The 12,500-nt window shown below is 48.8% G+C and overlaps 1 protein-coding gene across 1 annotated transcript in view; it reads left to right on the top strand.

Moving 5' to 3' along the window:
* Positions 1–12,500, top strand: part of stox1 (storkhead box 1) — a gene marked incomplete at its 5' end in the record, with an annotated part of 22,930 nt that overhangs the window by 6,604 nt on the left and 3,826 nt on the right. Inside the window, 2 exons of the mRNA XM_084322081.1 lie at positions 2,541–4,822; positions 5,231–5,847. Coding sequence (XP_084178207.1) covers positions 2,541–4,822; positions 5,231–5,847 — 2,899 coding nt within the window. The remainder of the gene's footprint in view (positions 1–2,540; positions 4,823–5,230; positions 5,848–12,500) is intronic.

Below are 12,500 nucleotides of genomic sequence, written 5' to 3'. Positions count from 1 at the left end.
CTTTTTGTACCTAGAATATTCAGCGATGATATTCTTGTTGGGACAGTCTTTCCTGTTCTCCTCATTTGTGTGTGGGGGGGGGGGGGGGGGGGGGTCGGAAGGTTGCCGGTTAGATTCCCGCTCCTCCCGGGCAGCGTGTCGAAGTGTCCTTGAGCACTTGACCCCTGACTGCTCCCAGTGAGCAGGTGGGCACCTTGGCCCGTCGGTGTGTGAGCGTGTGAGTGAGCGGGTCGGTGTGTGAGCGTGTGACTGAGCGGGTCGGTGTGTGAGCGTGTGAGTGAGCGGGTCGGTGTGTGAGCGTGTGAGTGAGCGGGTCGGTGTGTGAGCGTGTGAGTGAGCGGGTCGGTGTGTGAGCGTGTGAGTGAGCGGGTCGGTGTGTGAGCGTGTGAGTGAGCGGGTCGGTGTGTGAGCGTGTGAGTGAGCGGGTCGGTGTGTGAGTGAGCGGGTCGGTGTGTGAGCGTGTGACTGAGCGGGTCGGTGTGTGAGCGTGTGAGTGAGCGGGTCGGTGTGTGAGCGTGTGAGTGAGCGGGTCGGTGTGTGAGTGAGCGGGTCGGTGTGTGAGCGTGTGAGTGAGCGGGTCGGTGTGTGAGTGAGCGGGTCGGTGTGTGAGCGTGTGAGTGAGCGGGTCGGTGTGTGAGCGTGTGAGTGAGCGGGTCGGTGTGTGAGCGTGTGAGTGAGCGGGTCGGTGTGTGAGCGTGTGAGTGAGCGGGTCGGTGTGTGAGCGTGTGAGTGAGCGGGTCGGTGTGTGAGCGTGTGAGTGAGCGGGTCGGTGTGTGAGCGTGTGAGTGAGCGGGTCGAATGTGAGGCACTAAATTGTAAAATGCTTTGACTAAAAGCTGTTGTATAAATGCAGCCATTTACCAGATATCCCTTTCCCGGTAAAAACAACATGTATTTCATTGCTCAATATGAACCTTTCCGTTTTGGATGACGTCTTTATTATTTCTTTTATTTCGCACCATTTCAGCAAAACAGTAAAAAACATTGACCGTGACAGAAAGTGTATAAAGGTGCTGAGTCGAGGCCAGAGACCCAGATGGGCATCAACTCATTAAATCATTGGATTAAAAAAATAAACACAAAAACAAAAGTAAAGTGAAATAAGTTCATAAAACAATTTTCATAATATTAACACATTCATGGCCATTGGGGATCGTCTAATCCCACTCTGAGGCCAGCTTTTCATTACAAGGTTTCACTGTGCGTGAGGTTGTTTGTAGAGCTAAATCTATATTTTATATTATTGCTATGTGTCCATTGTCATTGTCAATTGACAGTATAAATCTTCCCTTCAATATGCCATAAAGAAATAATATTTTCATCAATACGTTCCCATTTTATAGCGTCGTGAATATGAACTATATACCGCATTGGTCTAGGCTAATTCCTGCAAAGCTAGTTATAGGGCGCTAAGCTAATAGCGTTAAATCGATTGGCGTTTCGGCCCTACACAAGCTAGAGTTAAAAATCTAAATGCATATGATCGGTATCATGGTCCACCATGAATGCATGAAGGGGGCGGGGGAAGTCGTTTCTGATGATTGATTACCAATAACGGCATTCGTTCTTGCAACATCATACGTTGACCGGGTGGATGGCTATGAGAGCAAGGCCCAATCAAGCTGAAATTGACATCAAATCGCTCTTACCTGTGGCCGGTTGGATTCCAAAAATAATTTCCCAGTTATTGATCGCCATCTGGTAGATTGATATGCCAATTGGCTGATGCTATATTCCTTTACTGCATACTGAATTCGGCGTCGCAATAAGTATTCCAGGCGATCGGTTGAAGCCCTAGCTTCAGGCTAACAGAAAAGCTAACCCAGAGTGAAAAAAAGGTGACACCCCGTCTGCAACAAGGGAAACTGCATTATCGAGACGGTGCCAATACGAGGATCTGGCCGGTACTGCACTTTCGGAGACCGGATATGCCGTTTCCAGCCAAATGGAATAAAAGCAAAACCAAGTGGTAACACGTATATATACGTGGTTGGCCAGGAATGTGTTAAGATAATAATAAGATAATAATGATAACAATAATAATCAAAGTAGTAATAATAATAATAATAACAAAAACAACAACATTAATAATTAGTCTAAAGTAAACAAATTAATATGAAACTGTAAAACAAAGTGACATTAATGGTTTTATGAGATTGAAGCTATTCATTTAACGATGTATATTTAAGCTTGGATTTTTGAGTGATGAAATCCTCCCATCCGTCCTCCTCATCGCTCTTCCTCTTCCCCTCTTTATATTGTATAGTATAGTTTAGATGCATTAAGAGTTAAAATAGTAAATTGTATATTGTATAGTAGTGTACACGGGAACCAGTTTCTCAGGAACTTAGCATGTATTTTTTTATCATGCATGATCTTGTGTCTTTCTTACCTATTTTAATTTTTTTCTATGCCCATTTTTATTATTGTAATTTGCACAATCAATGCGGGCATGACCACTCGCATGTCACTGTATGCCCTGGTGTGTACAGTATGTGACGAATAAACCTCTCGATTCCTCTTCCTCTTCCCCCCTCCAGGGATGACGGTTCCCACGCAGGACATCCTGTACAACGCGCTCGGCTCTCTGATCAAAGAGCGCAAGGTGTACCACACGGGCGAGGGCTACTTCATCGTCTCCCCGCAGACCTACTTCATCACCAGCAGCCTGGTGCGCGAGAAGAGCCGGTGGGCCGCGGAAGACCCGCCCGCCCCCCCGCCCATCACCTACCTGCTGAGCAACGAGGCCTGCGTGGAGAACCCCGCCCAGAGCCCCCTGGTGGCCCACTGCAAGTCCTGCAGCTGCTTCGCGCCTCCCCGAGCGTCCACCGACGTCGGCGCCGCCGCCCTCCCTCCCTCCGCGGTCCCCGACCAGCAGCACTCGGCCTCGGCCTCCGTCAGCGAGTGCACGGGGAGGAGCCTCAGGTGGCCGCGGCCCGCGGACCACAAGCCGGCGGTGCAGCACCAGTCCACCTCCACGGCGGCGGACTACCAGACCAGCGAGGTCAGCAAGACCACGGCCACCACCAACACCGGCCGCAAGGACGGCAAGGAGAAGCCGGGCAGGAAGTTCGGCCTCAGCCTGTTCCGACGCCACGGGGGCAAGAAGGAGAAGCCCAAGAAGGAGTACGCCTCGTTCTCGGGTCAGTTCCCGCCGGAGGAGTGGCCCGTGAGGGACGAGGAGGACCTGAACAACCTGCCGCGGGACCTGGAGCACGCCATCATCCGGCGCATCAACCCCGAGCTCACCGTGGACAACCTGACGCGCCACACGGTCCTCATGAAGAAGTTGGAGGACCGGGGGGACCGGGCCACGGACCGGATGCTGGACAGGGGTCTGGACAGGGGTCTGGACCGGGGGGATAAGGGAGTAGACAAAGGCATGTCCACCGAGATCCTGACGTCCTCGAAGCCCAGACACCACCACTCCTCCAGGGCGGCGGGGGGGAGGAGATCCGCCCCCAAGGCCTCTCGCAACAAGCGGAGGCCCCACTCCTCCAGGGAGAAGCAGAGGGAGAAGGAGAGGGTGAGGAGTAAAGCCCCCGCGTGCCTGGAGAACTACCCTGAGGGGGAGGACCTGATCCCGACTCGGCTCGGGCCAGAGATCCCCGCCGCCGACGAGGCCGAGCGCCTGGAGGAGGCCGCGGAGGGGAAGAGCCTCCACAAGAAACGCATCGAGAACCCCTTCTACACTCAGCCTGTCAAGGAGACGCCCCAGACCAGCGCCGCGGCCAGAGAGCAGAGGAGGCGGGAGGAGAAGGAGGGGAGGACTTCGGGGTGCGGCAAGAAAGAACGAGCGGGGCACCGCTCCAAGTCCTGGGACCCACACCGGGCCAAGGCGGTCGCAGAAGAAGAAGGGGAGAGCGCGGGGGGGAGGTCGCACGCGTCCGAGGACCGGTCCTACGACAGAGGACATGCCGCTGACCCTCTCGGAAGGCCCGGCAGAGAGCTGCTACCACCGGACTACAGTGCGGCCTACCCCCAGAGCAGCACCCTGAGGATAGACGACAAGGTCCGGCACCAGAGGGAGGTCCGGGAGGTCCGGGAGAGAGAGGGCAACCGCAGGCCCTTACAGGACGCAGACTACAGAGGTGTAACGGACCACAGACGACACCACCTAGGCCGGACTAAAGACCATGACCTCTTCGGCACCCAACTGTACGCGGATACCGAGGGCGGCCTCCCTAAGCGCTCCTACGACCCGGGCCCCGCCCACTCCTACGACCCGGGCCCCGCCCACTCCTACGACCCGGGCCCCGCCCACTCCTACGACCCGGCCCCGCCCTGCCCCGAGCCCTCGCTGCAGCGGAAACACTCGCTCAGACGCGCGGACGTCATCCTCTCTTCTTCTCACCAGCAGCAGGTCTCCATCTCCGGCGCCGCGGCCGACACGAAGCAGGGACAACAGGGGACGGTGGACGAGGATGTCAGTGTCCCCGTCGGTGGTAGAGAGTTCATAGAAGACGACCACAGGCTCTATGAGAAAACGGAGGAGGAGGAGGAGGAGGAGGAGGAGGATGCCTGCAGCTCCTTGTATTTGAGCGAGGAGGGGGTTACGGGCGTCGGGGGCCACTACGAGGACCCCCAGTCGGCTTACCGTGACCACGACTCGGATTCGCAATACCGAGACCCACCGAGTCGCTCTCATAACTCCTCCCCACCGCCGCACTCTGTTCAGGGGGACTGGGACAGCACTTACACTGAGAGCATCCCCTCTAACCCTAACCCCTCAGCCACTCAGAAGAGAGACTCGTCTCTCAGCCCGAGCAGGCAGGGGAAGACCGGCGGCTGGAGCCACCACCACCACCAGAGGTCACCAAGGGCCACAAGTGAGCTCAGCCCCAGGCGAGCCACCTCGCAGGGGGACAGACAGGACAGGCAGGGGGACAGACAGGGGGACAGGCAGGGAGACAGGCAGGGAGACAGACAGGGGGACAGGCAGGGGGACAGGCAGGGAGACAGGCAGGGAGACAGACAGGGGGACAGGCAGGGGGACAGGCAGGGAGACAGGCAGGGAGACAGGCAGGGAGACAGACAGGACAGGCAGGGGGACAGGCAGGGAGACAGACAGGGGGACAGGCAGGGAGACAGACAGGGAGACAGGCAGGGAGACAGGCAGGGAGACAGACAGGGAGACAGACAGGGAGACAGGCAGGGAGACAGGCAGGGAGACAGACAGGACAGGCAGGGGGACAGACAGGGAGACAGGCAGGGAGACAGGCAGGGAGAGAGGCAGGGAGACAGACAGGGAGCCAGGCAGGGAGACAGGCAGGGAGACAGGCAGGGAGACAGGCAGGGAGACAGACAGGACAGGCAGGGGGACAGACAGGGAGACAGGCAGGGAGACAGGCAGGGAGACAGACAGCAAGACAGGCAGTGGGACAAGCAGGGCGACAGACAGGGGGGCGGACAGCAGGACAGACAGCAAGACAGACAGGGGGGCGGACAGCAGGACAGACAGCGAGACAGACAGGGGGGCAGACAGCAGGACAGACAGCAGGACAGACAGGGGGGCGGACAGCAGGACAGACAGCAGGACAGACAGGGGGGCGGACAGCAGGGCGTCTGCTTGGGGCCCCTGGAGCCTCCCGAGGCAGACTGCAGCATCTTTGACTACTGCCAGGAGGCCAGCGAGGTGGAGTCGGACGCAGAGACGCTACATAACTCCGCGGACGAGGGAGACGGGGAATCGACCCACTGGGGGTGCGAGGTGGAGGTGGGGGAGGGGGAGGGGGAGGAGAGGGAAGTCCCTCAGGTCCACGGTCTGAGCATGCCCAGTGGAGCTGGGCGCGGAGAGACGGGAGAGAGCCAGAGCATCACCGGCGACAGCGGCATCGACTCCCCACGGTGAGCGGCGCTCTTGAATGAATGAATGAATTCTTTATTTCAAATGTTTACAAATAAATAAACAATAAACAAATAATTTTTCGAATTGTTTTCAAATAAACAAGCGAAAAGGATAGGTTTGAAGCCAAATGGCTTATAGAACAACCTACCCCTAATTCATAAACAAATGAAAAAAAAAAGTTAAAGTTTTCTAAATAAAACAATCAACAAAAAACGAAATAATTTCCCCGAAAAGAACATTAAGGCCAACATAGGAAAATGTTGCTTTGGTGACCTGAGGTTAACCCTTTCTAAACTCTTTCAGCGAGTAGAAATGCAAGCAACTAACGTCAACATCGAATCAGGGGCAGAACGGTTCAATCCAACAACGTCATGATTCGATTAGTTCAAGTTTCAAGTTTCTTTAACCCTTTGATCGCCAGGCTTAAATTCATAATTTACCATCCTCCGCCAGCCCTATTTAACATGGAGATGTTCACCTTCTTTGCAGGGCTATAACTTTTTAAATTGTATTGCTAAATTGACATTACTATGGCCCATTCAACGTCTTATATATTGTTCAGGGTGTAGCAACATTATACTTTTTCATTCACATATTCATACTAAAATATGGTCTAAAGTATAAGTATGTTTTTATCGTTTTCTGCAGCTTTCTCCAGAACATGATTTATAGCCCCAAATGTATTATATTGATGATGAAATACAGTTTGATAGCAATCTGCGCGAGATAAAAAATTTCAACTGGACGTGCTTCTAGAAGTTACTACGTATGATCTGATGTTGACCGGGGGTCGTTTATAATTCCGTGGCCAACGTTAGATGATTCATCTAGTGTGGGTGATATGATCATTAGAGCAGTTTGTATCGAACACGTTGAAAAATAACGTTGAATCTTACCGTAGCTTCCTCATAGCGTTGGGCGATGAGCGTGGAACAGAAATATTCCTATTATGGGATGTAGAAATATGCGATCCATTTCCAGGTTGTATAATAGTATATACGTCCAAATCATGTTGTTTATCGAGTTATTGGTAACGGATTGCTATCCGTTGTGATCAGCTCGAGTCCTGAGACTATTACAGAGTGATCGGACCGAATTGAAATGAGCACCAGCTTCCATTTCCTGTTTCCGCCCTGGGCGATCCGCCGATCGGCCACCAGATGGCGCTCTTGAACCGTTGGAGAGTTGAGAGGGGCTCAACAGTACATCTCATGTCTCCGGGGGAGAAATATGATCACAGATTTTTGAAATATTGATATCAAAGACGTGGTACGGCGTCTTTGGCAGAATGAGCATGGCGGGGAAAGACGTCCTATAGCGTTTTTGGCAATTAAAGGGTTAATAGTTGTCATACAGAAGTACAGAATACTTTTATACAAAATGCTTCTTTCTGTTACGCTCCAGAGACTGTGCTAGATAAGTATAAAATAAAATAAAATAAGTATAGCAAGTAAAAAATAGAAGTCACGTACGTAGACACAAGTGTTCAGTCTGTACATATGTACAATGTTCAATGCAGAGTAGAAGTAACTGAGTTACCATACAATATACTATACAATATACTAATATACAATATACTATATAGTGCAAAGCAGAAATGGGATGAGGTACAATTTACAGTAAGGTGTAATGAGGTATGGGTTGTAGTGCAAATTCTTTACCAATAAATATAAAGTGTGTTTAGGTGTTCTAAAGTGTGGAGAGTGGGTGCTGCAGTGTGTTGTTTGTTTAAAGTGAGTGTGTGCGTGTGGATGTGTGTGCTGTGTGCATTTAATGGTTGTTACATAGTGTTATTGTTCGTTGAGCAACCTGATGGCCTGGGGATAGAAGCTCCTTCTGAGTCTCTCTGTGCTTGCCATGAGACTCCGGTATCGCTTGCCTGACCGCAGCAGTTCAAAGAGGCAGTTGTTTGGGTGGCTGGAGTCTTTGATAATTATCTTAGCCTTACCCATGCACCGCTTGTTGTAAATGTTCTGGAGAGTGGGAAGCCCCCCTCCAATTGTGCGTTCGGCTGAACGGGCCACTCTCTGTAGTCTGCTACGGTCTTGTGCGGTGATATTGCCAGTCAGGATGCTCTCTATTGTACATGAGTAGAAGTTCTTAAGGATCCCTGAGCTTGGCTATGAGTTTGGAGGGGACTATGGTATTGAATGCTGAGCTGTAGTCGATGAACAGCATTCTCACATAGTTCCCCTGCCTCTTGTCCAGATGTGATGCTGCTGTGTGCAGCACATGGGCTATGGCGTCCTCCGTGGACCTGTTGGGGCGGTATGCAAATTGCAGGGGGTCCAGGTTGATGGGGAGGGAGGAGCAGATGTAGCCCTTCACTAGCTTCTCAAAGCACTTCATGGCTATGGAGGTGAGAGCTACAGGGCGGTAGTCGTTGAGGCAAGCAGGCTTGGATTTTTTAGGTACAGGGATAATGGTGGACTTCTTCAGACAGGTGGGGATGACAGCCTGTTCTCCAAGGACAGGTTAAATATGTCAGTGAATACCGGGGCCAGTTGGTCGGCACAGACTTTTAGGACGCGTCCAGGGATGCCGTCCGGTCCTGCTGCCTTCCTGATATTCACTTTCTTAAAGGTCCTCCTCACCTCATGTTCTGTTACCCTGAACACTGAGTCTCCATCAGCAGTGTCCCCCCCCCCCCCCCCATTGCAGTGGATTGTTATTCCCAGCCTCAAACCTCGCATAGAAGGTATTGAGATAATTTGCTAAGGAGATGTGTGCATGTTCTTTAGCAAGCGTCCAGAAACCATCAAGCGGTCCAATGTGTTCCTGAGGAAGGAGGGAAGGAAGGAAGAACTAGAACTTGTTTCCCACTTCAAATTCCTTGGGGTCATCTTGGACTCAAACCTGACCTTTAAGAAACACATAAAGAAAGTGAGGAACACCATCAACTTCAACATTTCCAACTTCAAACAAATACGGCCCTCCCTAACACTTGAAGCCGCAAAGACATACCTACACTGTATGGTCTTCTCTCACATTGAATATTGCCTTCTAAACTGGTCATTTACTGGGGCCACAGCCATGAAACCCATAGAACAACTCTACAACAGAGCATTGAAGGTATATGACAGGAAACAGTACTCATACCACCACTGTAAAATCCTGGATAAGCATCAAATTTTTAATTTTGAAAACCTCAGACGTTATAAACGTTCCTGCTTTGTATATAAATGCCTGCACAGATTAGCCCCTCCCCCTCTCAAGGAGTTTATCCACGAGAAAAGGAACACTGGATTAGCCACTAGGTCAAACACCAGAGGGGATTGTGAGGTCCATTTTAGAAAGACCGCCTTCAGCAAAAATGTTCTATCGATGAAGGGAAGTGGAACATGGAACAGCCTTCCGGTCCCCTTAAGGGAATGTCCCACCCTGTCCACCTTTAAGGGCCAACTCAGGAAATGGCTGTTAGACAGCCAAATATGCACTCATTAGGGATGTTAGTGATGTTGTACTGACTGAATGTCATGTTAGTGTGGTCATGTCAGTGATGTCAGTTTTTATGAATGAACGTTGTAAGGTCCGTTTTGTGTTTGTTTTATGTTAGGACTACGGGTGGAAATTAGCCCTGTGCTATTCCCGGCATATTTACGTCCTTATCATGCTGTGATGTTATGCATACACATGTAAATGATGTTCATTAATTTGCATTGTCCTTAATAAACAAATCTTAATCTTAATCTTAGATGTCACTGTTCAGCTTGAGGGAGGTGCCTTTGTAATCTGTCATCGTTCTGAGGCCCTGCCACATAGATTAGATTAAAATGTATTGTTGTCACGTCATCATTCAGCACAAGTACAGTACAACAAAGTTTGGCATCCAACCAGAGTGCAAAGGTAAACTGTTTCAAAAACAGTAAAGTTCAATAGTAATATACAATGTACAGGTGATTTAAACTGGGTATACAATATATAAATTGGTACTACTGGGTGTAGTGCTAATCAGATGTATGTACAGAGTAGTATTAATATGTACAGTGATACAGGTATATGAAGACACTACGGTAGTGTCATACAGAGTTATATGGGTTATATGCAGGTGTATAAGTAGGTATATTGAAGGAGTATATTCAGACAGATGTGGATTCCGGTTATCTAAGCAACGATTTGATGCATCATTCATATTCATCTGGATTTGATGCATTTCTATTCTTAAGTAACTAATTATACACAAGTGACCAGGCCTGTGTCTTGCCATATGTGGACTATGCGGTTGCATAGGGCCCCTGAAGCCACCAGGGGGCGCCCTAAAATGGCATAAAAAAATATATTATCATTTAAAAAAAGTATTCACTCAATACAGTGTATACTGTATATATATATATATATATATATATATATATATATATATATATATATATATATATATATATATATATATATATATATATATATATCCTGTAGGGATGTAACAAATCATCAGCTTAAAAAATTTAACCGATAGGCTACTGGTTATGACCGCAAGTGGGCGTTTCTTTATAAAAAATGATATATACATAAGTAGCTTACTGACAAAAATGTAGTTGCATTTTCAGACTTTATTTAACTTTATCTTAAATAGTTTAAATTTCAATATTGTAAATCCTGTGCGTTTTCAGGAGTTTCTTGATGTAGCCCCAGTGTTTCCCATTTATTATAATTTTCTGTCATTGCTGGGGTCAACTTGAGATGTTTAGTTTGAATTTGTGAGAAAAAAAGATATGTTTTTTTCACAGATCTTTTCCTCTTAACACTTTCAGAGCCGGCCGTGTTTTCCTTTTTACCCCCTTGAATGCCCATCAACCACTTCAATGTTAGCGTTAATATCGCCTAATCTATGTTTTAAATTATGGCTATGTGTCTAATCTGCCCGTTGCTTATTAATGACTCATTTTCCAGTCAACATTGTCGAAGCGGATTGTTTTTTTATCGGTTCATTTCCATTTTATAGCATTTTGAAAAGCCCTCGTTTTCAAGGAAAATATAAAGATTCTGTGATAAACGCCCTGTACTGGAATATTCTAGAACGTTGTAATTTGTCTGCCTATTTATGAATCGTTTTCAAATAAACGCTAGATTATCGATAGTATATGTGTACGTATGAACGCTGGTGCCGCGAGCTGAAAATCGATTCTCTTAGTTCCTGATCGCTCGCACAGCCAAAACAGCCATATGACACATAGGGGAAAAGCTTATATCTCCGTGAAAACAGGTCTGATTATCCTAAGACTGGTAAAATAGATTCCTTACCTGAGATCAGATGGTATCCAAAAAGATTATTCCAATTCCTGATCGCCATTCCAAAAATCGATCCTTTTATTGATCCACGCTACATACTGTAAATACATATTACACGCTGTTCTGAGGCTCCACAATGACTGGGATCATCTCCGGTTACATGCGTGAGAAGTAAAATGTGGATTCCGGAGTTTTTTTTTCTCATCCATTTTCATTGAGTCCATTCCAAAAGGGTGCATTACCATCTGGGAGACGATAGGGGGCTCTTTTTTCACATCCGAGTGCCTGCTGGGGCTGGTTTCCCAACGGTAGACTCGGTTGATGAAAATATGAATTCAGATCGCTAATTAAAAAAAAATCCACGCTAATTATCGTGCTGGGCATTCAGGGGGCGGGCTGTTAACACGTGTTATGTCGTGGCTGGCATTCAAAGTGTTAATTAAAGGGCACCAGATTGATGCATTTAAATGTTAAATGCATGCCCATCTTAAAGGGTTTGGAATGCCCCCACCACAGTTTCACAAAATAGGGGCCCCCCCAAACAACATTTCGCATAGGGCCCCCAGAAAGCTAGAAATGGCCCTGCAACTGACTGAACCAAAAAAGAAAAACAGTTTTCTACTAGTCTTCACTACCTGTCCTCGTGCCGCGGCTCCTGCAGTAACTCTACCGGGGTCCCGGAGACGCGTCGGAGACTGAGACATACGCACCAGTCAGCTTTAGTTAACCCCCCGTGGCCTGGACATCTGCCATTGGCCCTTTTTCTTTTTAATGTATATGGAGAATAAAGCTGAATAAACACCCCCGTAGCCAATCACGCCAGCCGGTGTTTGGACAGCGGGCTGTGATTAAAGTGATTGCTATAATTACTTTGCTGCACTTATATTCTCATGTTATAATGAAAGAAGAAGAGATGGTTTTCTTTTTTCTTTCTTTTTTTTGTCGTGAACTTTATAACGAGCTTCGTAACCCTTCTCTGGTGCGTGAGAGTCGTGGGTTAGGGTTAACCCTTCAGTCCGTGTGTGTGTTCCTCGTTTGTGGATGGAGGGCTCTGAGCGTTCATTAGCGCGTCACACCTATTTCAAACAAAGAGTTCAAAAACGTGCGTCTGTCCGCCCGGGCTTTTTAACCCTTTTCACCGCCACACGGCAGAAGGTTAACCCTTTACTATCGCACAACCGACGGATGCGGAGCTAATGATGCTAATGACGGAGCATCGCCGTCGGTTGTGTGATAGTAAAGGGTTGACCGGCTGTCGTGTGGCAGTGAGAGGGTTAAAGCTCCACACTCTGACAGCCATCACTGATATAGTGTCTGGTCAGTAACATGGGTCTCCCAGTCCCTCCGCTCTGCAGTAAACAGTCATCACTGATACAGAGTGTCTGGTCAGTAACATGGGTCTCCCAGTCCCTCCACTCTGCAGTAA

Source organism: Notolepis coatsorum (genome assembly GCF_963971535.1).
Source record: "Notolepis coatsorum genome assembly, chromosome: 9".
Taxonomy (NCBI): domain Eukaryota; kingdom Metazoa; phylum Chordata; class Actinopteri; order Aulopiformes; family Paralepididae; genus Notolepis; species Notolepis coatsorum.
The sequence above is the reverse complement of the archived record's forward strand: the minus strand, read 5'-3'. Positions and strand labels throughout refer to the sequence as shown.